The sequence below is a fragment of the Lutra lutra genome, chromosome 16, assembly GCF_902655055.1.
Source record: "Lutra lutra chromosome 16, mLutLut1.2, whole genome shotgun sequence".
Taxonomy (NCBI): Eukaryota; Metazoa; Chordata; class Mammalia; order Carnivora; family Mustelidae; genus Lutra; species Lutra lutra.
The window spans coordinates 4202128-4227545 of NC_062293.1; the positions used below are offsets into that span (position 1 = coordinate 4202128).

The 25418-nt window shown below is 61.7% G+C and overlaps 1 protein-coding gene across 4 annotated transcripts in view; it reads right to left on the minus strand.

Moving 5' to 3' along the window:
* SEPTIN9 (septin 9) overlaps window positions 1–25418 on the minus strand; it is a 146544-nt gene that overhangs the window by 63229 nt on the left and 57897 nt on the right. For 3 of the 4 annotated variants that reach the window (XM_047709165.1, XM_047709167.1, XM_047709166.1), the window contains one exon: window positions 4721–5362. In XM_047709165.1, the coding sequence (XP_047565121.1) occupies window positions 4721–5362 (642 nt within the window). Of the gene's footprint in view, window positions 1–4720; window positions 5363–23556; window positions 23750–25418 lie in introns of those variants that run through there. The other variant, XM_047709164.1, reaches the window with a different exon arrangement.

Sequence of the window (25418 nt, forward strand, 5' to 3'; positions counted from 1 at the left end):
TCACCAGCCCCGCCCAGCCGCACCATGGGACAGGGTTCCCACCCCACCTCCTCAGGACAGAGGCCCCAACCACTCTTGTGGGACAGATCAAGAAACTGAGGCTGGGGGCGGGTAAAGGGATGGCTCAGAACCAGCGCAGCGGGCCTGTGGGGTGGAACCAGGACCCTGGCAAGAACTCAGCGGGAGCCAGTCCAGGGCGCTGCGATCCCCACCCTGCCCAGGCAGCCCCAGCCTCCCCCAGGGCTCCCAATTAGCATCCCGAGATGGCAAAGCAGCAGCCCAGGGACTGAGCAGCCTCCGCCCACCTTATAAGGCAGCCTCGGGGGAAACTTGGCCGTTTTCAGCCACAGAGCCGGAGGTGGGTGGTTCCCAGGGGGAGCAGAGCCAGCAGCTCACAGCCGGCCGTGCAGACATGGTTCTGGGTCCCGGGGCCCAGCCCCACCCAGAGCCACCCATACAGGGGCAGCGTAAAGGCAGGGATCTGGGTGAGGGGACAAGACCGTACTCAACCAGAGCCTGAGAGAAGCGGGGGTGACCAAAGGGTGACAAAGAGAGTCGGGGGCCAGGGTCAGGGGTCAGGGCCCAGGAGCCTCAGAAACACAGACCCCAACATGCCAGGACGGAGCAGGTCAGACCTGTGGGTTCTTGGTTGGCCAAGAAAGGATCTGCTTGGTTCCTACAAGGTCCCATGGGGTCCGCGGGGTCCCTGTGTCTGCCTGCAGGAGCCACAAAAATCCATCTCACCCCTCCAACCGTGTTTGACTGAGCCCTCCCTACATCTGGGTCAGTCAGCCGGTTTAAAAGAATCAAAACCAAAACAAACAAACAAACCCTGAAAAAAACAAACAACAGCCTTACCTTCAAATATCCCAGAACCTAGTCGGGGACATGGAGGGAATTCTGAGAAACACCGAGCAAATGCTGGGAGTGGATATCGCTGGCTATAGGTGAACTGTAGATTCTAGCTCCTAGATTTTCTGAATTTGAAAGAAAAGGTATTGCTGAGAAACGATTTTCACATTAGAAGTTTAGCGGAGGAGGGGCACTGGGAGGCTCAGTCAGTTGAGTACCTGCCTTTGGCTGGAGTCGTGATCCCAGGGTCCTGGGATCCAGCTCCTAGAAGGACTCCCGTTCCCTCTGCCCCTCACCCTGCACAAGCTCGCGCAAGCACACACCTCTCGCTGTCACAGAAATCAATATTTTAAAAAAGAAAACAAAGGAAAAAGAAGTTTAGCACAGGAAAAAATTTTCTTGCAACACAATTAACATTCCAAACCAAACACAAGATAACAACACACGCACAGGCAAAAAGGCACAGGAGTCAAAGGAAGTGAGGCTGCTTCTGGCTAGTGGGAGGGCTTTAGGGAAGAGGTACCATTTGAGCCGGGCTCTGAAGGATGCATAGGAGTTCAAAAAGCAGTGCTGTGGAAAGGAAGAAGATCAGGGGCCAGGGGTCAGGAGGTCAGAGCAGGAGGTGAGGAAAGTGGGCCTATGGAGGCTGTGACAAGACCAAAGCAGGAAGAGCCCAGGGAGCAGGGGTGAATCCACTGTGGAGGGCCGCACAGAAGCGGGCCAGGAAGACTTGGGGCCAGTACGGATTTCATCAGTGCCATGCCGTAGGGGGCTCCATCTGGGAGCAACTTGGCTGTGGTCCCCGAGACCCTGTCCTGCACCAGCCCAGAAGGCAGAGGACACAGAAGCCACAGCCCAGAAGGCAGAGGAGATACAGAGCTCCCGCCCTCCCGGATCCTTTGCCCCTACGGTGCAGCTGGCCTTGGGTGCCAGGGACAGCGTGCCCACGGGGGGCAGTCGGGGTGGGGGGTGTCTGTGAGGGGGCGGAAGGGGATGGGAGAGCTAGTGGGGCGGGAAAGACGGATGCGAAGCGAGGCTGAGGGACAACCAGGTCTGTGTCTGGATGGACAAGACAGGCTGTGACCAGAGGAGGGGCAGGGGCAGGGGAGAAGATGCAGCCTCCGAGCAGGGGGCCCCCAGAAGCTGCTGCGACAGATTCCAGAAGCACACCTCCACCAGGAAGGCCCTGCCCGCCCCTGGGCTTGCCCAGGACTCTAAGACTGGACATCCAAGGCCGAGGCCGTCAGGGCCAAGTCCTCTGGCCCACAGTGGGCCCAGCTTCCTTTTCCTCATCCGACGTCTCACCCGGCCTTACTCGCGGGCTCAAGGACCAGAGTCACCCGCAGTGCTTCCTGAAGGGAACAGAATCCTCCCCAACTGAGCCATCTGAGCCCCCCACTCCCTTCAGCACCCCCTCAACACCCCACCAGCATCCTGCCCCTTGGCAGCCACCCGTCTAACCAGATCTATCCAGCCTGAAGGTTCTCAACCTGTGAGCACGGGTCTTAGAGAGCCCCTTCCCCACCCAGCCGATGCGATGCAGCGGGTCAGGGCACACGCATGCACACACGTGCCTGGCACACACACCCCCCAGCTTATGCTCCTTGGCAGGAGGATAGCCCCTGGATCCCCGTCTGCTGGGCCCACCAGCTGCTCTTGGAGGGGCACCAGGGCTGCTGACTGCAGAGCTCTGGCGCTGGGTTTGGACAGTTAAACTTTCTTCCATGGAGAAACTCTATAGTTCCTCTGAGCTCCAGGGTCCCGGGCACCTTGGGACAGCTGCCTCAGCTCCCCTTCTTGGCCTGGTTAAATCCTACTTTCTCCAAGGCTGGCTCACAGGGCTTGGGGCTCTGGGAAGACCTCCACTGCCCCCTTGATGGCTCCTGGTGGCAGAAGCCAGCCTGGCTGGCCCCAGCGGCCCCGGCTCCCAGCACAGCCTCTGGGCCAAGGAGGGCCCGAGCCACGTCAGCGCTGGACAAAGACATTCTTGTACTTCTGAGGCTGTGCCCCACCTGCTCTGCTGACCCAGGGCAGTACCACCCTGGGCAGACCCCCTCCTGCCTCCTCACACATCCAGCACCAGCCACCATCGAGATCTGGACACAGTCAGGGGCACCAACACCTCACCCCCAGGAGGGGGTCATACCTGGTGGCAAAGGCCCTGGACCAACAGAAGATCCCTCCTCACACCCTGGACATGCCTTCGTGCCAGCACCACAGCACCTGAGTGGGTGGGCGTGGCTCTGCAGGGTCATGTCCGGGGAGACAGGAGAGTGGGCTGAGGCCCAGCACTGCAGGCAGCGCAGAGTCTCGGCCCATACCCCCATCCCCAGCTGCTCCCACCAAAGCGTGAGGAGCACGGGGATCCCCCATCCAATGCCCCGCCCCATCCAACGCCAAAACCCATCCTGGTCCCTAAGCCCGTGGAGCATGGGAAAACTTGCATTCACAAAGGAAAACCAAGAAAAACCGAAAGCAGGACGCGGACGGGCTAGCGTGCACCCACGTTCACATCATCGTTCAAAACAGCCAAGGAGCAGCAGCAAGACGGGGTCCACCCACATGACGGGCTATTAACTCAGCCGTAAAAAGTACAGAAGTGCAAACACGTGCGACACCGCAGATGGCCAGCAAGCACACAGTGCTCCTCGAAGTCGGCCGGACACAGAAGGATGAACATGGTCAGATCCCACGTCCGGGAGGTTTGCAGGGACGGAAGGTAGATTGGGGGGGCGCCCACGGCTGGCGGAGGAGGGCGGGGAGTTATGCTTGCTGGGGACACGGCTTCAGCTGGGGAAGGTTCTGGAGGCAGATGGCAGAGTCGGCTGTGTGACGGCATGAGTGGGCTCGATGTCACCAAGCCGCACACTTCACAACGGCTCAAGTGGTCAATTCACGCTACGTGTATTTTACCAAAATGAAAAGTAATAATCAAAAGCCTAGAATGTTCTGTTTATCTGACCCAAAGAATACTTACTGGACATTTACTGGGTCCTGTGCTTGGAAAGGGTTTGCAGCCCTGCCGGTTCCTGACCGCTGAGGGGCCCAGAACACTGTGTCCCACCGCCAGATGTTCCCAAGCAGGCCCCGGCGAGCTCCCCATGGAAGCACAACTCTGGGTTTGGGCCCTCGGAGGATAGCAGCACCCAAGCCCCTGGCTTCCCTCCCTCACTGGAGGAGCACCCCACGCGGAGCTGCGCGCAGGTATCACGGGGCTCCCTGGCCCAAGGACCCCTTCCCAGCGGCCCCAAGAATCAGGGCACAGAGATCAGGCATTCTTGTTTCCTGTGCCTCTGGCCACGACCCTACCTCCCTAAGAGCTCGAGAAAGAGCCTCCGGGACAAAACCTCGGGAGGGAACGAACTCCCTCCTCCCACCCGAGGCCCTGCCACACACGGCAGCCCACAATCCCTCCTGAGCAGGAGCCTGCCTCTCCATGGCCCGGTAATCGGCAGCACGTGGGAACCCATCCTTGGGTCCCAAACCCATTCTACCCATGTCCCGACGTGAGCCTGCCGCCTCCCCATTTCCCAGACTTTGGGATCCCCACCGTTCGGGACTCTCCGGCAGAAGCTCTACACCATGGCGCATTCTGACCAGTAAAGGGGGCCCCTTGAGCCCCCAAGATTCTGCCCGAAGTCCAACACAAGCCGAGCTTCTGCCACATCCTGGTCCAACCCACATGCACGGAAAAGGCCACCAGTGCCCCCATCAGGCTTGGGACCCCTGCCCTGGTGTATTCTTGGCCTCCCCGGAATCGTGTCTCCATCACCTGCTACCCATCCCTCCCCCCACAGCCAGACTGCAGGCAAAGCCAGCTCCCACCCCCCGCGCACCAGAGCACAGAGGACACGCACTCGCTACTCACCCTCTTGGCTCTTGGGGGTGGCCTCGACCACGGGGGGCTGGGGCTTGGGCTCCAGCCGGCTCTGCAGCTGAGACATCAAGGCATGTTCTGAATTCTCCAGGGTCTGGGGTGGGAGCGGGGAGGCGGGCCCCTCGGCTGGCTTGGGCACCTGGATCTCGACCCTCTTGGGGGCCGTGTCCACAGCGGGAGCTGTGGGCATCTCGGGGATCTTGGAGGCAGGGCTCTCCATCCTCCTGTGGGCTGACTCCTGGGGCTTGACTATGGTGATCTCCGTTCTCCGAGGGGCAGGCTCCGGCGTCTTGTGGCCCAGTGCCTCTGCTCGCTTGAGCCCAAAGCGGGACGGCCCGGTGGCACCGGTGCTCTCCACCTGCTTGGACGAGATGTCGATGGAGATCTCCGTGCGCCGGGACACGGGCTCGGCCTTGGGCCCCGAGAGCTCAACCCTCCGCAGGGCAGCCTTGGGGGATCGCTGGCTGAGGGAGTCTACATGGCGGGCTGCGGGCTCGGAGTTCTTCACTCCCAGGTCCTGGAACTTCTGGGTGGAGCTGGCCACAGTGGCCCGGAGCACGGGGGTCTGGACCCTCCGGTGCGGGGTGGAGTTGGGCGTCTCGGCCTCCTCGACCTCAAAAGATCTTTTCAGGGCTGGAAAACAGAGAGAGGGGATGTGAGGAGTGGGCGGTTGGGGAACATGCTGCTAAGGTAGTGGGCAGGGGTGCTGGGCAAGGGGCCCGGGAGACTCCCACACCCTCCACCTCTTGGGAAGAAAGGGAACAGCCTCACTGTCCTAGGGAACCCCAGCACCAGCAATCGCGCCCACTGGAGGAGAGGGAGCAAGAAGGCTGGAGTCTGCAGGACACCAGCCTCTCTGTCCCCCACAGCCACAGTGTCCACGTGCCAGCCATGTTTTCTATAAAGATGTTCTGGCTCAAGGGGAGCTTTGATTTCTTCCTTGTCGGCCTTCACCTGTCCTCACCTCCACCCAACACAGACACCACTAGACAGCAACTGGGCAGGGCAGTGGGAGCAGGAAGGGGGCGTCCTCAGTGACACCAGCCACAGCCATAACCTGCAGAATCATGACGGCAAGGAGGTCATCGTAACAACCTGCCACCAACAGCGGCACAGAACGTCTAACACAGGCACTGGGTTTACTGTGTACGTTGATGCCTCCCATGACCCTTTGCTGTAAACACTGCTGTTAGCCCCTGGTACAGATGGGGGAACTGAGGCCCCAATGCTTAAGAAATATGCCCAACAGTGAGGAGATAGAGCAGCGGAGCCAGAAGACGCGTCTGTCCAGCTGCGAGGCCCGGGGTTCCATCTGCTTGGCTGTCCCATTTCAGGTGGCATAATGGAGCCCTGACATGGTCCACACCAGCCCACTCTCTCTGTCCTCACCCCTGGCTGCATCTGATCCCGCACTCGGCTACCTGCCCCAGCCAGACCTCGGCCCCCCGGGGGGGACCTGGCCATCTCACTCCCACTCCGCAGCCCAGTGCTCCCGCCCGGCCACCCGCCACCTCCGCCAAGACCTGTTCCAAGGCCAGGGGACGGTGCCTGGGAAGCTACCAGCCATCCCCACAGTCCTGGGAGCTACCCTCCCAACAAGAACCAGTCGCTCCCGTTACCACGATCAGAGCAGGCAGGGCCCACGTGGCAACAACACTTCCCAGCATCTTCCCGGCCCGGCCCCCAGCAGGCTCGGCGGCCCAGTGTCTCTCCCACCCCTCTCCCCACCTTGCCAAGACAGCTCCCTGAGCCCAGGATTTCCTGGGACCCCACAAAGCTCCTCCCTGGGCCCCCAGCTGGCCTGGGTCCCAACAATGACAATCTGGGGACATTCTCACCACCATTCCCCCAACCCTGTGTCTTCCCTCCACCAATTTCCAGCATAGTCTTGTCTCTTCCCAGGGACGGTGTTTCCTCCAGAGACCAGGGCCTGGCAGGTGGCTGAGTGGGTGGGTGGCCTGGGAAGCAAGTGCTCATAAGCACGGGAAGAGTGAGAGAGCGAAGGACGCCCTTGTCCCCAGCATCTGGCTGCCGTGCTCCCCCACCGCAGCACCCAGCCACACCGCTCTCAGCCCTGGGCACACAAAGGGCACAAAATCCCGAGTTGCAAAGCTCAGCCATCCCAGAAGCCCCGCAGGACAGACACGTCGCTGGTCCGAGGGACCTAGCCTGTCACTGAGTGCTCTGTCCCAGGAACCCATCTGCCTCCCGCTCAGCTCCGGGACCGCCGGGCAACCCGGGAGCCCCACGTGGCCAGAGCTTCAGACTCGGCCGGAGAATCTGGAAATCTGCTTTTCTGTCTGGGCCATCCGATCTGTATATGCGGGCGCAGAGGAAAACCAGCCCTCTTCAAACACGGAGCGGTCACATGGAATCCCACCCAGGTTGCAACTGGCCTGGGGACCCAGCGAGTGACATCCGGTGGAGAGCGTGGCCAAGGGCACTGGGGTCCCGTCCCGGGTGGCAGGGATGTGTCCGAGATGCCACAGCTCTCCCCGGGGTCTAGCCCTAAGAGAACCACGGAGTGCAAACTGTTCGTTCCAAAGAAGGCTGAGGTGACAAAGGATGGGCCAGAGGGCCAGAGGGAGGTCCGGAGCTGAACACCTGGAATCGGGACCTTTGGGGTTCCACCCCCGGCCTCGAGAGCACCGTCCAAACTGCCCCCCCAAACGTCTGTGAGCTCCCTAGAGGAGGGGTCTGCACTCCACCCACCTCGGCACAGGCATTTCCAGTAGTCCCTGGGGTTAATCTCTGGGGCCCGAGGTGGAGAACAGGAATCAGGTGGGGGGGCCTTTGCCCAGGTTTGCCCCAGAATGAGACGACCTCCGCAGGAAGCCCACTGGAGGTGCCCTCGACCACTGACGCAGGAGGTAGGACCATGCCCCACGCAAAGCCCTCCCTGACTCAGGCACACACGGTTGCTGGGGGGAGCGATGAGCCGGAACCTGACCCACACACAGATCAGCAGTGAGCCCAGTCAGTAGCCCCCCTCCCTCTGCAGGTCACTGCCACGGCCACCTCCACAGACCCACATACCAGTCTCCACCTGCCGCCCTCTCCACCCGCTTCGTGGCCCGTGGCAGCACCCTTCACCCTGGGCCCTTCATGACTTGTGTGCCTCTCGTCCGGCACACCATCGGCCGAGGTGCTCAGCCTTGGGTTTCAGGCCCCCTCCCATCCCATCTCCCACCCCGTCTCCCATCCCGGGTCAGTCCTGGGCTCCGAGGGAATCGGAGCCATTCCTTCTGTTGGGCCGGGCACTGTCGGCAGGCGTCTAGGTTGTTAGGGTAGTTCTTACCAACTTACACCATCCCCCCCAAACAAGCACACCACCCCCACCGCCTCCCCTGATTTCAAGTCCTCCACCACCACCACCAAAGCCAGGTTCGCCTCCTGCCCCTCCCCAACGCAGTTCACGCCTCTCCCTTCGATGTCATCCAGGCCAGGTCAGGAATACAGTGACTCGCTTCAGGGTGGGGGGGTGTTTGGGGTCCCCGGAAACATCTTAACTCCACGAGCCACCTCTCCGTCCCTTCATGGGCCTCAGGTGCTGCTTCTGCATGAGCTGGAGTTGGGAGCAGGTCCCAGGTCCTGGACCCAGGGGCACGGAGCCCTGGGGAAGCCCCAGACCAGGGGTCTCGGGAGCGGAGAGGAATAGGGTCTTCGCTGCCTTTTCAGCCTGAGAAGCTCCACCTCCCCGTATGGTTCTATACGGGGTTGAACTGTGTCCCCCCAAAAAATATGGCCCAGTCCTGACCCCCAGAACCTGTGAAGGGGACCTTACTTGGGAAGATAAGGTAAGGCTTCGAGAGGACGCCATCCTGAATGTAGGAGGGGCTCTAAATCCTCTAATTGTTCTCCCACGAGACAGAAGACAGGGATTTGAGGCACAGAGTCAGGCCCTGAGAGACCGTGGGGACCAGCAGCCATGCAGCCAAGGGATGCCTGGGGCCACCAGAAGCTGGGGAAAGCAGGAAGGATTCTTCCCTCATGCTTCTGGAAAGAGTATGACCCGGCCGACACCTTGACTTCGGACTTCAGGCCTCCAGAACTGTGAGAATAAATTTCCGTGGTTTGAGCCCCACAGTCAGTGCTAATTTCTTACGGCCGCCCCAAGAAGTGACCACAGGGGCCGCTGGAGGGCTGAGACCTCTAGGCTCTCCCGATGGTGCTGCCACCCCACCCTGCACCCCAGCCCACCCCCCCATCAGAGACCCAGGAGAAAAAGCCACCTCCTTTTCCTCTTCTGGAATCACACAAACCCTAGATGGTAGGAGCCATCGTCGGGAGTGACCCCGCTCTAGATTTACACTGGGAAATTTGGTAATGAAACAAGGTCATTTTTTAGGGCAGGCTTCCCAAGGGACGCCCTGTACAAAGCTGCCTCCCCACGGAGGATGTCCTGACACGAACAGCACCCAGCTGGGAAAAAATAGCAGACTGTCCTGAAGCTTCCCGCCTTGGAATCCGAAAAACACACTCTGGGTCCTAGGCACACACAGACAGCCCCCTGTCCTTGGAAGCCCCCTCCACCAGCTCCAAGGGAGACAGGTGTGACCTCCCCCAGCGGCAGGTCCCTCTCCCCTTCCCATGTCTGGGAGGGAGCGATCCTGCCATCCATCCCCACGGGGCAGGAGAAGCCTCCCCTCTGCTTACACAGTTCCCAAAACAAGACTGCCCCCCTTCTCCCTCCTCTGTATTCAAGTCCCCCCCCAAAGCCAGGCTCAAGCCTCAGCTGCTCCCCAAGGCCCCCCCAATGGGCACCAGGAGCCTGGAGACAGTGGTCCGTGCACCTTGGCCTGGTGCTGGGAATTCACCCCCAGGAAATAATCTGAAGCAGATTTACATGTGGGGACGTTCGCATCAGCGTTAAAACAGCAAACGCTGGAAACAATCCGGGTTTACGTAGATGTTCTAAACCCATATGCCGAAGTCCCGCGCAGTCATCAAAATCACAGTTTTGCAGATGAGAGATGGTGAGAATATCGAGTAAAAATAGCAGACGCGTGCCCAGATCGGGCTGCGTCGCACACGCACACGCACGCTCGCGGAGGACGGCCGCTCTGGAGGGGGCTCACGTGGGAGCTTTTCTCCACGAGGCCTCCTGCCTTTTCCCAGCACGCCTGCCCCACGTGTGGGCCGCTTAACACTTTCAGGAAGTAAGACCATCAACACTGTTTTTAAAAAACAGCCCTTGCTGCGAACAGGGGAGGCTGTGGGTAATCACACGCCAGCCCAGCCCCACTCCTCCTGCCCCAAAGCCCGGCCCTCTCCAGCCCACTAACCACCTCCAGGCCCGGCCGGCGCGGAGGCGCGGAGGCCGGGCCGCCTCTCCAGATGCTCGGCCGTCCGTGCCCGTGGGGGCAGAGGCAGGAGCAGCCCGGATCTGGGCCTGTTTAAGGAGGAATGCGGGGCACACAAGGGGCCATTGTGCAGGCCCCTTCCGACCACAGGCTGCAGCAAAGCGTTCCTGCTTACGGGTGCACAGAGCAGCCGGTGTGGGGAGGGGGCACCGGGGGCGAGCATGGAGCCCTGATCCAACGGGGGAGGGGTGGAGGGGACAAATGTTATGCAAGGAATGTCAGAGACCAAGGTCAACCCTCAAACCCGAACCCAGCTCCCAGGGGCCAGAGCGCTGGGGACGCCACTGATCGTTGGGTCCCGTTCTGGGCTCCAGCCCCAGGACTGTCGCCAGGGCCAAGGGAGCCTCTTTGAGGTAGTGGTGGAGCAGCCTCTGTCCCTGAACCGGTGCCCACCCAGGAGCCCAGGCCGCAGCCCAGGGAGCCAGGCAGGGAGTACTGCCCTCGTCCCTGAGCCTGTAGGGCAAGGCCACAGGGAAACCACCCCAGAGGTGACAGCTCAGCGTCAGGACACCCAGGGCTAGCTGACAGGCCCTGGTTCTCCTGTGGGGGCCGGGCCCTGGCACAGGCCCCTGGCTCTGGGTCAAGAACTTCAGCGGAGCCTTGGGGAAGGACAGAACGGGGTCTCACCGCAGGGCAGAGGGCCCGGGTCGCCGCACTGTGTGGGATCGACAGCGCTCACACAGACTGTCACATCAGGGGCATGGGGAGAAGGAGCCCACAGGGAGTGCACGACCTCAGTCATCGCTGAGTCTCTGCTTCCTCGGCTGTCCTACTGTGGCGGTGACAGGATGACACGATGGTGCCTATGACCTAATTATCGCTGTCGCTCACGTGTGCACCTGCGGGTGGGTGGGTGTGCACGCAAGCACGTGGGATTCCCCCCGTGTGCTGCCAAGGCTGCAAGGCCCTTACCAATGTCCCTCAGCCCAAGGGCCTGTTCTGGTGGCCTCCTGGTGCCCATGCCCAGAATGCAGGATGGGGTTAACACTGCTCTCCAGGCCAGCAGCCTTTAGGCAGTAAATGGAGGGCAAATACCCCACCTGTCCCCCCTTGGGACAACTCTGGGGAGCACATGGCAGGGTCCCCCAGCACCCCTAGTGGGCACCACCTGCCTAACATGTGCTTGGGGCTGCTCCCTGTAGGTCATGCCCTTCCCGGCCTCCTCTGCCGGGACAGCACCTGGGATTACCCGCCCCCTTGGACCCTGGTCTCGGGAGCTGCCTCCAGGCACCTGGTGGAGGGGAGACGGCTAAGGGGGCAGGTGGGGAAGGGGAGAGGAGTGTGTCCTCAGGAAGCCAACCAGTCCGAAAGGAAAAGCCAGTGTTACAGCAGCCCCAGGAAATGAACACGGAAGAGAAGGGGAGCTCTTGCAACCACCGTGGCCACCTTCTGCGGATGCTGACGCCACCTCCCACCATTTCTCACCTGCTCTGAGAAGGGGAACACGGGTTCCCTGGAATCGTCTGGCCTGGAGAGAAGGAGCCTCTCCTCCTGCATGAGACCAGCGGCTCACCCCGGGCCCCTCCTGCTGCTTGCTCTCCCTCCCCATCCTCAGAGCCTCCCTGACGTCCACCTCGGGCCAGGGCCCATGCATCCCACCCACCTAGGACACCCCAGCTCACACCTGCTGTCCCATGGTCACCAGAGAGGGCACCTGTTCACTCCCAACACTTGGGGCAGGAAGTTCTCTGGACGGCCTCCCTTCAGAGGGCTCATTACTGGTGTTCACCCCTCCTCCACCAGAGAAAGGCCTTGGGGTGACAGCTGTCCAGTCCCGGAGAACCGGCAGGCAGCCGGGGACAGCCGTGGCACAACTCCTCCTGCGGGAACTATCTCTACACGGAGCAGAATGATGACACACGGGCACGGGGCCTCTTCTCCCGGAGGAAGGCCTCTCCGTGCTTGTTCCCGCCATCTTGCCCAGTCCCCCGGTCACCCTGGGTCCAGTGACACCAGTGGCATTCCGGGCAGGTCTAAAAGTCCTCTAAGACGCTGGACCACCTTTCTTTCTTGACTAAGGTTACAGGAACACATGCACACGCAAGGCTTCTTGCAGATGGCGGGTGCTGCAAACCAGACCTTGCTCTCAAACCCAGAGAGCGCAGAGCCAGGGGACCCAGCCGAGCCGCCGGCAGATGAGATAGAGCAAGAATGTCCTGCCCCGGGGTGGGGACACCAGAGCTCCCTGGGCGGAGGAGGGGCCCAGCCTGGAGGGAGGGGAGTGGTCACATGACCTCTCAGGCATCCTCGGGTCAAAGGTTCTCAGATAAATGGCAGCCCGGGAGGGCAGGAGGGAGCCCCTGGGAGGAGACCAACTTCAAAACCCGAAAGCCACGGGCCACAGCTTCCAGGGCCTCAGAGGTCACAGAGCCCAGAGCCCTTCAGCCCTGTAACCTTCCCACACACCCCAGACATCCTGCGGGGGTCTCCAGAGGGTCCTGTCCCAAAAAGAGAACAGAGCTGCTGGTTCCAGGTCAGAGCATGGCCCCTCTCCCCACAAGACAGTCCCCACCACCGACTCAGCCCTCCCCCTCCTTTCTACCAGCACCTTCCAACCGCCCACCGCTCCCCCAAACACACCTTCCTCCAAACCCGCAGGCCCACGGAGGCCCCCAAGTGCTACCCGGGATGCAGTGCTGGTCTGGCTACCCCTGACTGCAGAGCAAGGACAGTCCGTGAAAATAACTACAAACAAGCCCTCCCGCAGGGCCCAGCCATACCACCGGGAGCGTCTCTCTCATGGGCCACCCGTGCCGCAGACCAGGACCCTCGCCACACCGAAGATATCTGGGTTCCACGGGGGAGGCCAAGCTGCCGGATGGCGGTCAGGGTGGGGGGCCAGCAGCCTAGGGGAGCTACTCCTCCATTCTCGGCGCTCGGCCCAGCAACCTGGCACCCAGGGGGCTGGCTGTTCCCAATCTGCTGGGATGGAGGAACCCCCTCCCCTTCCTCAACTTGCTGACTACTGGGGGAGATGGTAAATGCGCTTTAAAAAAAAAAATGAAGGAAAAAAACCCCAGCTCACTACCAGGAGCCACCCAGCTCCCAGGTGGAGCCCTCCATTAATCACATGGGCCATTGAGGGACACCAGGGGGACAGATGGAGCCCTCGGGGCGGGTGGCAAGCGGGTGCTGCCCAGGCCAATGGGAGCTGCGGCCTAATTACAGGGGACGGTGACCCCAGGGAGCAGGGGTCAGGCGCCGGTCAGAGAGGCACCCAGGAGTCCAGCTGCTCCCCAAGCCTCCGGAGGAATGGCGGGGGTGGGGGGGTGGGGGGGGAAACGACGCAGTGACCACAAAGCCCTACCTGCGCTAACATGGGCTTGTGGGTTCACGCTCTGTCACACGGAGCGGGGAGCGGACTTGGTCTCTATCCTCAAGGACAGAAGGGGTCTGGAAGGGGAGGGGGCACAGCAAATGAAAAGAAGAGGTGAGTCCACTGTGTGGAAGAGACCAGAGCTGGACACTGAGAAGATTCTGGAAGGGGCCCCAGGGAGCAGGAGCACCTCCACTGGGGGGTGGGGTGGGGGATGCTGAGTCAGGCAGCCTCCAGGGCCCCTCCTGCTCAGGGCCTCACTGGGCTCTCACCAGGGATGGCAAGCTCCTGGTCAACTCTACACATGCATCGAGAACGTGGGGAGACCCCTGGGCAGGTCCAGCAGGCAGGCCATGGGCAGTGGTTCGGAGGATGGCAGATGGGACACACCACACTCCTGATGCCTGGACACGGAGGCTGGGGCCCGGGCAGGCCGACGGCCCTCGGAGCCTGGACTCCCGCTCCCCACCCGCCCATCCCACAGCAAGTCTAGGCCACTGTGCTGCCCTTCAGATGGGTCCCTGGTGGGCTGAAGAGGGGTCCCCAAAAGGCATGTCTGTGTCCCAGCCCCCAGGACCCGTGAATGGGGACCTCATTTGGAAATAAGGTCTTTGCGGATGTGACTAAAAATCTCAAGATGTGGTCATTGTGGGTACTGGGTAGGTCCTCAAGTTCATACTGAGTGCGCTCCTAAGAGACAGGAGAGACAGGCCATGCAGAGGAGGGGACCACGTGAAGACGAGGCAGGCAGGGGCACGTCCACAAGCCACAAGTACCAAGGACCACCGGCTGCCCCAGGAGCCAGGACAGAGGCCTGGGACATACTCCCCCTTGGAGCCTCCAGAAGGAACCAGCCCAGCCGATGCCTGGATTTGGATTCAGAGCTTTATCCCTCAGCCGGTGGAGCTCGGCTGCGGCAAACCCACACGCTCACGCTGCCTCCCAGCCTGAGCCTTCTCTCTCCCTCCTGTGCCCCTGACCCACCTGTGCCCCGAGGCGCCACGGCTGATCTCACACACACTTGTCGGGTCTGCGTCTCACCTTCCAGGGCCCACCCGGCGGCCACAGCTTCCAGGCAGCGCTAAACTGACTCCTTTCCCATTCTACCTTTGGTCCGAGGGGCTCCGAGCACTTGCCTGCCCCGCATGGCTTCAAGGAAGACGCCTCTCCGGGCACGGGCCAGACCCTGGTCCGGGCAGAGCAGGCCCCAGCATGCCCAGGCAGCTGGCACGGGACCCTACGGGACGTCCTCCCTTTGCTGCCTCTGGTGGTGAGGGACCCACATCTACCTGCCTGCTGGGCTGCGAGTGGGCCAAGAAATGACCCCTCCAGGGCCGCACCCCATAAAGAGACACCCCTCCATTCTGCTTCTGGCCTGCAGGAGCAGGAGAAACAGAAGCGTGGCCTACAGCGAGCTCTAAATCCTGTGCCAGAGCCCCTGGCAGACCACCGCCACCGCCCGGGGCAGCCAACGCAGCCCCGGAAGGCCTGACCCACACCTGCAGGGCCCAGGCTGCCAAGTGCCACTCCCGACTCCCGCCTCTCAGCCTCCAGGCCGCCAGGCCCTCCCCCTCCCAGGCCACCAGCTGCAGGAGCCATCCCCAGCCCACGAATCGCCCAGCGTCCACCGCTCCAACAGGGACCCAACCCACCCCGCCCAAAGACCCCCACCAGGGGCAGGAAGCAGAGCTGCCTGCAGGAATGACACTTTTCTTAACTGAAAAGAGAGAATTTTAGCTCCACTGTCAACCAGCAGCTCAGTGTGGGAAGGGCAGGGGCAGCTCCACGGAACCCAGGGCTGAGAAGGCTGCCTGGGCTGGAGAGATGACTCCTGTGGCCTCAGTGTCCTGGTGACAGACCTGGAAAAGGGCAAGCTGAAGAGCCCCTTCCAGCTCTGGCACCCAAGGACCCGAGGACCATTCTGAAGTCGGACACTAGCTCCGGCCACTCTGCTGCTCCCGGACCCACCAGCCATCTCCACCATCAGCAGAGCCAGAGGGGCCCGGCTGGGGACAGACAGGGAGGGCCAGCCCACCTCCTCCCTGGGCTGAGGTCGAGGACCGAGGCGTGGCTACATTCCTCTGGGGCCAAAAACACAGCTGGCAGCGATGACGGTGAAGCTGGCTTTCCCTCAACCCAGCGGCCCAACCTAGAGCAGGAGAAACCAGTGGGCACCCATCTTGCTAGCCGCCGTGGGAGACGGCGCTGAGTGATTTTTTTCTTTTTGATAATAACTTGCAGAGATAACATCTATCGCTCTGTTCCTGACCCTAAAAGCAATTCATAGACAATGTAGAAAATTGGCCAGATACAAAGAAAACAGAAGAAAAAAACATCGATAAACCCATGACCCGGAGAACCACGGTCAATATCTTGGCCAAGGTCCTTCCAATCCTCCTGCTGCGCACATCTGTGCACGTGTCTCGTAGGCAGGCTCGTGCAGGGGCACGCTCTGAGCTGCCCTCTGGGTAGCATCACACGGGTCAAATCCCTAGTCATTCCAGCACGGCGCTCTGCATTCTTCTGTACTTGCGAGGTCCCGGTATCTGATCATTCTCCGTGCAGAACAAGGTCAGAATTGTTTCTGGAGCTTACTAAGAAGTCAACTGCCAGTCCTGGCCTCCTGGGGGTTCTGAGTCAGGAGGGCTGGGTGGGCCTCGTGCCCCAGGGTGCATCACAGGGGAAGGGGAGACCTTACAAGCCTTGTCTCCACCACCGCCCCCTGCTGAGAATCCTGCAAAAATCTTAAGAACCAAGCATCAGGGTGCCCTCTGCCCACTCCTCCCCACAGCCGGTCACCCTCCTGGGGACAGGACCAAAGCTCGCTGGTGTTTGCTGTGCCCCACCGCCAAATTCCTCCATTGAATCCTACCCCGGTGTGATGGTATGAGGCCGCAGGGCCTTCGCACGTGCTCAGGATGTGGGAGCGGACCCCTCGGGAACAGATCAGTGTCCCTGTAAGAGAGCCCTCCGCCCGCTGAGGACACGGGGAAGGCGGCCGTCTGTGAGCGCAGACCTGGCAGCATGGTGATCCTGGACCCCCAGCCTCCCGGATGGCAAGAGATGGACGCACGGTTTAAGTCCCCACGCCTGGGCTTTCACGACAGAGGCCCAAACAGACCAGCACAGTCCCCATCTCCACCAGGGCCTCGGACACTGCCTGGCACGTCCTACAAACCCACAAAGGCCCATCACTTTGAATTTCTACCAGCCGATGTCGCAGAGTGCTTACTCCACGCCGGGCACGGCTCAGAGGCCCAATTGATCCTCATGGTCACCCCAAGACCCAGCAACTTTATGCCCTCCTGGTTTCGCCAATGGACAGCCAAGGCCTGGAGAAGCAAGGAACTGGCCCAGCATCCAGCCAGGGCGCGAGAGAAGCCAGATCCCAGCCAGCATGCTAATCTGCACACCACCACTCTGACTCCAAACCCCACCAGCCCCCACCCCGAGAGCCACACCCTCAAGGGGAGAGCGCCCACTACCCCCCCACGGGCACTGCACTGAGCCCCGAACCCTCACCACCTCTCCCAAGCTCCCCGCCACCCTGTAACGTGGGCGCTGGGAATCCTGTCTCACAGAAAGCGGTCACAGAGCTGGAGGGCAGCGAGGCCAGGATTGGGGGAGGGGCGCCCCCCCCCAGCCCAAACTGCCGGCTCTGGACGCCCAGCTGTCCCATCTTCCGCTGATGAGTGGCCCGGGATTTCCATCACAGCCTGGCAGGGTCAGCCCATGGGTATGGTGGCACCAGGGAGGGCCAGAAGACAGGAGTCAGCAGTAGGGAGTGATGGGACAGAGGCAGGTACAGGTCAGGAGGGCCTGGGTCCGCCGTCCAGGGTGGCCTGGGGCCAGGGGTGACCCGAGTGAGCCTCAGCAGCCCGTCCACCTTGCTGGACTCAGGGAAGACTGGAAGACGGAGTATATGAAGTGCCCAGCCCCCAGTGCCAGGCATGTAGTAGGTGCTCAATAAAGGAGACGGTTATGGAAACTAATAAGAAATGGGCACGGTCAGAGGAAGTGCCTGTGAGCAAAGGGGGAACAGCTGGAAGGGCCGGGACTTGGATCAGAAACAAAGAATGAGGCAGGGCGGGAAGGAAGGAGAGAGGGAGGCCGGAGCCTGACAGCTGGCTCTGGGACAGCTGTTTGTAGGAGCCTGGCTTCGTCACCTAAATATTAGGAGAGATGTAAATATCTGAGTGCAGGCAGGGGAGGATTTCCTCCCTCACGAGGGTCCCCTTCCCCCAGCTGCCCGGAGACTCAGTGTCCCCCAGGGCCAGGGACTGCGGTGGGGACAGCCACCCAGGAGGGAGAGGACGCGACTCCACCTCCCTCCTCCAAAGGTGCAAACGAATGACGGCCTTCCCCATCTGGCTCCGGAGGGGCCCCAGCCCTGCCAAGGCTTTCTCTCGCAGCTTAGCAGAAAAGCAAAGCAGGCCTCCCTGAGGGTTCGTGGAGCAGGATGAAGCTCGCCATCCAGCCCTGCGCCCAGCTCCAGCCCCTGCGAGGCGAACGACTCAGCTACTTCGCTGCTCCACCAGGATCACTCACCACCCAAGTCCCTCGCGGCTCACCCAGGCTCCTGACCAGGAGCAAAGACGGAGCCCGGGTCCTCCTTGCAAGCACAGCCCCTAGGGCACCCCCATCACGTGCCAGCACCTCTGCCAGGTATGGGCACAATGGGATCCCCCAAACTATGAGCTGGGAGAAATCACAAGAGAAGCCAGCCAGCACCATGTGCCTGGAGACCCTACCTGGTGACCTCCCACCCGGGACTCTGGTGACATGCTCCTTCCTCCAGGAAGCCCTCCTGAACCTACCCCTCTCTTGAGCTCACGCCTGGACCCCCAGAACCTAGAACAAAGATGGCGCCCGCAGACAGTTGTTGAATAAAAGGAATGAGCCAACGGCTTCTCCCACCCCACAGATCCTCCTCCCGGCCCACCCCAGCACTTGTCAAGCTGAACGAAAAGCCAAAACCCAGCCCCTTCCCAGAGCGTGCCTTCCCCTGACTTTTTATGGGGGACAGGAGGCAGGGGACAGCAGAGAAGACCGCCCCTCCAAGCCTGGCTAGGAGCCAAGAAAACTTGTATGCTTTTACCGTAGATAATCTCGGTCTCCAGGGGACATGGAGCAGGGGCCCGGCCTACCACTCACAGGGAAACTGCCCACCCACGTGGAAAGGAGACCCAAATATCCCGGCTCAGAACCAACTGCCTGCACAGAGGGAGGGAGCCAGCCCAGACCCAGAATGAGACCCTGCCTGGGACAGTATGGAAATCCACCAGGCTGCTGCTCACCGATGGTCAGAACAACAAACATCTCCAGGTCAGTGTCTGGGGGAGGGGAGACAGCCTGGGAGAGGGCAGACGGCCAGGTGGCCCATACTGGAGACATCTCTCTTCCCACCAAAAGAATGATGCTGTCTGTTGCTTAACCTCCCCCGGGGCAGAGAGGGGGCTGTCTACGGCCCAGGTGGCTCCCTTCCTCAATTCCAGGGGACCCTCAGCTGTAGCTTCCCACGGGGAGGTGGCAGGACCCCCAGACCCTGCCCCAGGGGACAGCCAAAAGCCCATCGGCAAAGGGAGCCCGCGTTCCTCGAAGGGCCAGGGAAGGCTGTGGCCTTGGCTAGGAGACCAGACACACAATCATCAAAAAAGACCTGACAAGGCCTGCAAAAGAGCTCTGTGTTCCAGTCCCTCCTTGGAAAACTGAGGAAGTGGGGCCCAGAGGGCCCCCCACTTAATCCAAATAAGCCCCAGGCTGCAAAACACCCCCACCTCCCCATGCCCCCCCCATTTGTACCCAGGGAACAATCATTAAACCCCAGCCAGCCAGACGGGCCCTTGGAGACCAAAGGAGTGGAAAGGCCAGAAGGTGGGGGGTGGGGTCGCCGCTCTGCTTCCCCTTCCCCATCTCCCCTGGCTTTCCGAGAAGGCTGTTCCAAGTGTTTGAAGGCAAAGGCTCCCCACCTTGGGGCCAGGGCACAGGAAGCTCTAAGCCATGGGTGGGGAGCACACGTTTATGCATTAAGGCCAGCGCCCTGGGTTTTCTGGATTTTGCAACTTGGCCCAGGGGAGGGAGAAGGCCAGAGTCCATAGAGGCTCACCCTCCCGGGAAGGGCTATTAAAAACTCAGGAACATGGGAAAGAGACGAAGACAAGGAAAAACACCAAAGGCAAGCAAGAAAAGAAGTAGGCTGGAGCCTCCTTCCAGGCTCGCCACCTTCCCTGCAGCCCCGGTTCTTGAGAGAGCCCTGGGCTGGGCGTGGGGACTCCACGGACATCAGACATCAGTGCTGTCCTCTCGTCCCTCCGCCTAAATTTCTGGGCACTAGCAGCCCAGAACTTTTAAAACCCCACTTTTAAAAATGACAACAAGCTTGGGAACTTCCAGAATGTCTCCTGGTCCAGGCTGACCCGAGCCTCCAGGATCTGTCCCAACCGAATTAAACAGCCCCAGCCCAGAACTGTCCCCAGGCGCCAGGGGTGTCTAAGGGACCACAGCTGGGTCTGTTTGGCTGGAGATTACAAATCCTCAGGCTTCTGGGACCATGTTCCAGAGAGTTCCGGACGGTGTGGTCTCATTAGCAACTCAGAGAGCCTCCAAATTTGGGAAAAACAGAGAGGGCTTTGGAAAGAAAGCCGCTGTTTGACCACTCTTCCTTGGTGCCTTTGAAAGCACAAAAGCTTGTTTCCTGGCTGAGTCTCGGGGATGAATAAAAAAAAAAAAAAAAAAAGAAAAGAAATCTCCCGGGGCCTCCACCCTCTGAAAAATCTCCTACAGGAGCCCCCCGCTGCACCTGCCCCCACCACCCCCCCATTCTGCACACCCCACCCCCATCTTTGAGGATACTCAGCACGTAGCCCACTGTTCCGGCCACAGAACAGTGAGCAAAGGGGGCTCCGAGCCCAGCGCGAAGGCCCTGGTCTGGCCAGGCAGGCAGGTGGGACTCCTTCCTGGGTTTGGGGGCCACCACGGGTTCCTGAGTCTGGTCCCCAGGTCCTTGCTGCCAAACCAGGGTACACTCCTATCTGCACCCCAAGGACTCTTCCGAGCAGCAAACTGGCCCCACCCCAGGGTTGCCAGGCCAGTAAACCCAGTGGGGTGCCAGTGCTGGTCCCGACTGGACTGAGGGGGTCCTGGGGGTTGGATCTCTGACTGGGACCTCTCACGACCTCTAGGCACTCCAGGAGAGAGACGATGAGGTAGCCCTGCTCTGCTTGGCCAGCGTCTGTAGCCCACAGCACCAAGTGGCAGGCTGAGGCCACCAGCACTGGGTGGAGAAATCCCTGACTCCAGTGGGGCAGGCCCACCATCTGCCATCCATGTGGCCATTGGTGTCACCACATCACACATGGGCCACCGTGTCACTGCCCCCACCGGCAAGATGGCCACCTCCAAAAGTGTGGCCCGAGCAAGTGACCCCGACGTGCCAGACACTGGGCTGGCTGTGCCCACGACTGGCACTGGGAGTCTGAGCTCCAGGCAGGGAAGCCTCAGAGCCCCCACCCCATGCCCAGGTTCCCCGGGCCCTTGGCAGGCAGGGGGGCAGAGCTCACAGGCTCCTGGGGCCCAGGCAGGGCACCTGGCTTGCCCCTGCTGCCCCCCTCGTCTCTTAGCTCAGAGCCCACACACAAGTTGGACTTGCCAAAGGGCCGCTGGACCAGGAGGCAGCCCCATGTGTCCACCCCTCCCTGACCCAGGCTCCTGCCTCACTCACCTTTCAGGGAGGTGGGTCGCCTGAGCCCACCACCCGTCTTCAGTCAGGCCGTCCAGCGCCAGCCCGTGGCCCCGCATCAATGATGCTCTGGGTTGGGGAATGGCAGGGGAGGTGGGGTGACCTCTCCAGGGAAGCAGCCCCATAGCCCTCATGAGCCCAGCTCTGCCTTGACAGGGACAGGGCTGTGGCACCTCTGGACAGGCTGGGGGTCGGGGGGGTCCCTTGGCTTGGCCAGCAGCCTGAGCATCTGCTGACCTCAGAGGGGGCCCGGGAGCTCCACAGAAGCTACAAACCTCACTGTCAGCCTCACCCAGGGTGAACACACAGGCCCTTGCCTGTGGCCTTGGAACACCTTCCATCCCCCAGATCCCGCATCTCCGCATCTGCCCCCACCCATCCCTTACAAACACAGCACCACCACCACCCCCACGCTCCCAGGAGCAGGCCCTGTGCTCGGTGCTGTCAGCCACATCCACCTAAATCCCCGGACAATCCTTGCAGAGAGGGTAAACTGAGGCTCGAGCTCAGAAACTTCCCGTGCGCCACACAGCATACAATGGCAGTGGGCTCGCCCTCCTGAGCACTGCACCACGGGGGCTCTCGGCTGCCCCAGCCCTCAGCTTCTGGAAGGCCCTCCCGCTCTGGAAGCAAGCTCTGCCCACCTGCCTTGTTTCAAACCCTCCCGGAGATCCCTGTCCTCCAGATGGACGCCCTGCGGCATGAGACGGGCCCCCACCTCCCCAGCCCAGGTGTGACACTCTGCCCAGGATCCCACGACACAGGTGCTCCAGCTACCCCGAGCGTGCACCCCAGCTCTCCTCCGTGCACCGAAGCTCGGGGTGTGTTTGGTCCCCTGCTCGGGCCACACAGAGCACCAGGCCCCTGCTGTGGGGGCAGCTGGATCCTAAGGAAACTGTCCCAACATCGCTGCCGAAGAGGCATCAGCCGAGTCCCCAAGGCCCGGCTCCTCCAGTCTGGCCGAGGGACCTCACCACCGTCTGGCTTCCCCCTCCTGCCTGCAAGGTGCCACCAACGGGGAGGCAGTACTCACAGGGGCCCTGCGTGCAGCTGAAAAGCAGGAGGCATCACTTGAGAGACCCACCGGCATTAACGAGGGGCAGGTCTGTACCCATCACCAAGCAACAGGCCTTGTCCTTGGGGGAGGAAAGGGAGCCCTGCATCCAGCGGGCAAGGGAGCGCCCGTCCCAGAGGTGTCTGGGCTCCCAGATGAGTGGGCTTGTCTGTGTGGCCCCATCCCTGCCCCCAGGAGACCCGCTCCCTGCCCCCGCCCCCAGCCCCACCGGCCGGCTCTCCAGGGCGCAGAGCCTCCAGGACCCCTCTAGGAGGGTCCTCCAAACAGACAGCAGAGGGTCTGGAAGAACAGGCAACACCTGCATGCGACAGAGCTCAGCTGCGGGACGGGGGTGCCGAGGTTCTGGGCCAGACGCGTTCCCTCAAACATCAAGGACTTTCAGGATTCTTTCACTGCAGGCAAACGGTTCCAGCAAACAGCGCCGCCGGGGAAGGCAGGCCCACAGCTGGCACTTGGAAGGGCTCTGTTACACAAAGACCAGACTTGTAATAGCCTTCGCGATAACAGATCTGGCCTGCTCTTACCCAGGAACACCCCGTCCAATGGCTCCGTGCCTCCACCGACCAGGGGTGGGATCAGGGAAGGAGTCATCTGTCCCAGGCCCATCTTCCCAGGGGGTAAGGACGGGGGGGGGGGGGGGGGGGGGGATCAAAACTCTCTAAAAAATTCACATGAGCAAAATACAAAACTCTCTTCTCTCCCCTACACAGGGATTCTCCAGAGCCCCAAGGTCGTCCTTCAAGGGAAGGCCAAGGCCAGTGTGGGACGTTCAGGCCCATCAAGACCACTGCCACCCTCTCAGTGCCTGGGGGGAGATGTGAACCTGACAGACCCCCATGCCTCCCTGACAATGGGACAGAGCCAAAACAAGAACAGCGCCCCCCCCCCCCCCCAGGGCAGGGGACAGATGTGCCCGGGAGTGGGGCATTGGTAGATGCACACACCCACACACATCCACCTGGGGCAGCTTCCTGTCGGGCCTGGAGGGACGCGCAGCTCTGGCCAGGACACCCACCCTGCACCGCACCTCTCTGCCTTCCCCTCTGCCCCGCGGGGCATGCCACCCTGACCTGGATACTCCCATTAGCTCCAAACCTCCCAAGACCCCCAGGGAGGGCCCTCTGGGCCCCCTGCAGGGTTCCACTCTGCGAGGATTGCAAACCGCCCCCAACAACACTGTGGCTGGGAACCTGCCGGGCTTTGGTGGCGGCCCGGGGGGTGGGGGCTTCCGTTCCACAACGGTGAGCACACACATCGCCAGGCCCCAGGACTCTGGGGGTACAGCAGCAGCTGAGGGGCCGGCCGGCTCCTTCCTAACCCTTTTTTTCGTCCTACCTTGCAGAAATCTGGAGAAACCCCACGGACCCAGACCAGAGCTCCTCCAACTCTGCTCTCGCCACTCCAGCTGCCTCCCCAGGGGAGTCCCAACTCCGGGCAGGCACGCCTGGCCTGGTCCTCTGATCCACTCCAACTGGCCCCTCCTTGTGCCCCATTCTCCAATGGACCAGCTCATTCCGGCCTCCCCCGCTTCTGCCTGCTGCGCGGGACCTGAGTGCTCCCCTCCTCCCTCCTGCAATTGAATTCCGACTCTCCTCGCCCAAGTTCTGCCCAAGTTCTGCCTCCTCCGTGGTGACCTTTCTCTGCCTGGGCCCTGCCACATTGTATCTGTCACCGCAGCTTTGGGTCGTGCCCTGTCCTCCTTCACTGATGGCCCCTTCCCCACCTCCAGAGATCCAGGCCCAGCACCCAACACCCAATACCCAACTCCACCCCAATACCCAACTCCACCCCGAGCTCCTGGGGCACGTTAGGGAGACCATTCCGGTCCCTGAGCTGGCTGAGCAGGGCCCTTACACACCCTTCCAGCCAAAAGCCTAGGGGGCTCGAACCCCCGACCCCTTGCCCTTCAGGACCCTTTCAGCTTGTCAGAGCACACAACAGGGCGACTGGTGACCACAGGGAACTAGAGAGTCCCAAAGAGTGAGAAATCTCCCCCTGGAGTCACAGGGCTGCCCACTGTCGCACCAGGCTGGTCTCAATGCGGCCATTGTCTCAGACCAAATGAGAGGGTCAAGAAGCCACCTGGGAGAGCGGGTAGAGACGGCCAGCATCTCCAGATGGGGCCCGCTGGGGTCAGGATGGAGTTACACGGGGACCTGGAAGCAGAGGTGCGAACAGGGCCGGCTATAGGACCAGGCCATCCCCAAATCTCCACCTCCCCCTCCTGCCTCGGGGCTACCACGGAATCTGGTTCTTCCCCCCCTCCCAACCCCCGCTTCCCGCAGGACGCTTCCTGGCCAGGGACTGCAGGCCAAGCTCCCTGGCGCAGGCCCCAGGGAGGGTGTGCACACAGCTTGCGACCTGGAGGGGGCAGTCGCCTCCAGCCCGGCGGGTTCTTGCACTGGGACACTTAGGAGATGAGAGGCCCGGAGAGCAACAGTGAGAGTCTCAAAAGAGAGCCACGCTGGGCCGCAGAAAGCGAAACAGAACGAAGGAGACGCAGGGACACTCCAGCAGGACCATGTTACCCAAAAGGTCCCAACAGCAAGGCAGAAGCTGTCATAGTCCTGCAGACCACAGCCCCCCTTGTTTGGCGCTCAGGGTTGCAATCACAGAAGTGCAGCCGCCAGCGAGCCAGGCCACCGCAGGCCCGTCCCCTGCATGGGTGTGCTGGCCACTAGACCCCGAACACTCTCGTCTCTTCACACCCCTGCCTGGGCCAGCCCATGCCCTGCCAGAATCACGGCAGCCCCAGCTCTGCTTGGGATCCAGCCAGACTCTGGTCCCCAGAAGGCCCCAGAGATGCGGCTGACCCCAGCAGACCATGTGTGCCTCCGAGCTCAGGGACACACACATCCTGGGGACCAGGGGGTGGGGGGGGGGGGGGTTCTTAGAGGACCTCCTGGCTCCGCCTGGCACCTGGACGTCTAAAACTCCTTCCAGCCTAGCGGCCCCAAGGCCGGGCCCACCAGACAGGCTCGGCCCAAGGCTCCCTGGGAGCCCCCTGGAGGGGCGGGGGCTCCAGGTCCCAGCAGAGGCAGGCCCGCCCCTCAGAATTCCGGGCCCAGAAGCGCAGCAGACTATTGTGTGAGCTTCCCTCCCGACCGCTTTATTTACTCCCCAGGACGCCAGGACCAAGAGCCACGGGCCGCCGCGAGGGCGCACGAAGGCGCGCGCACGCACACACGCACACACTC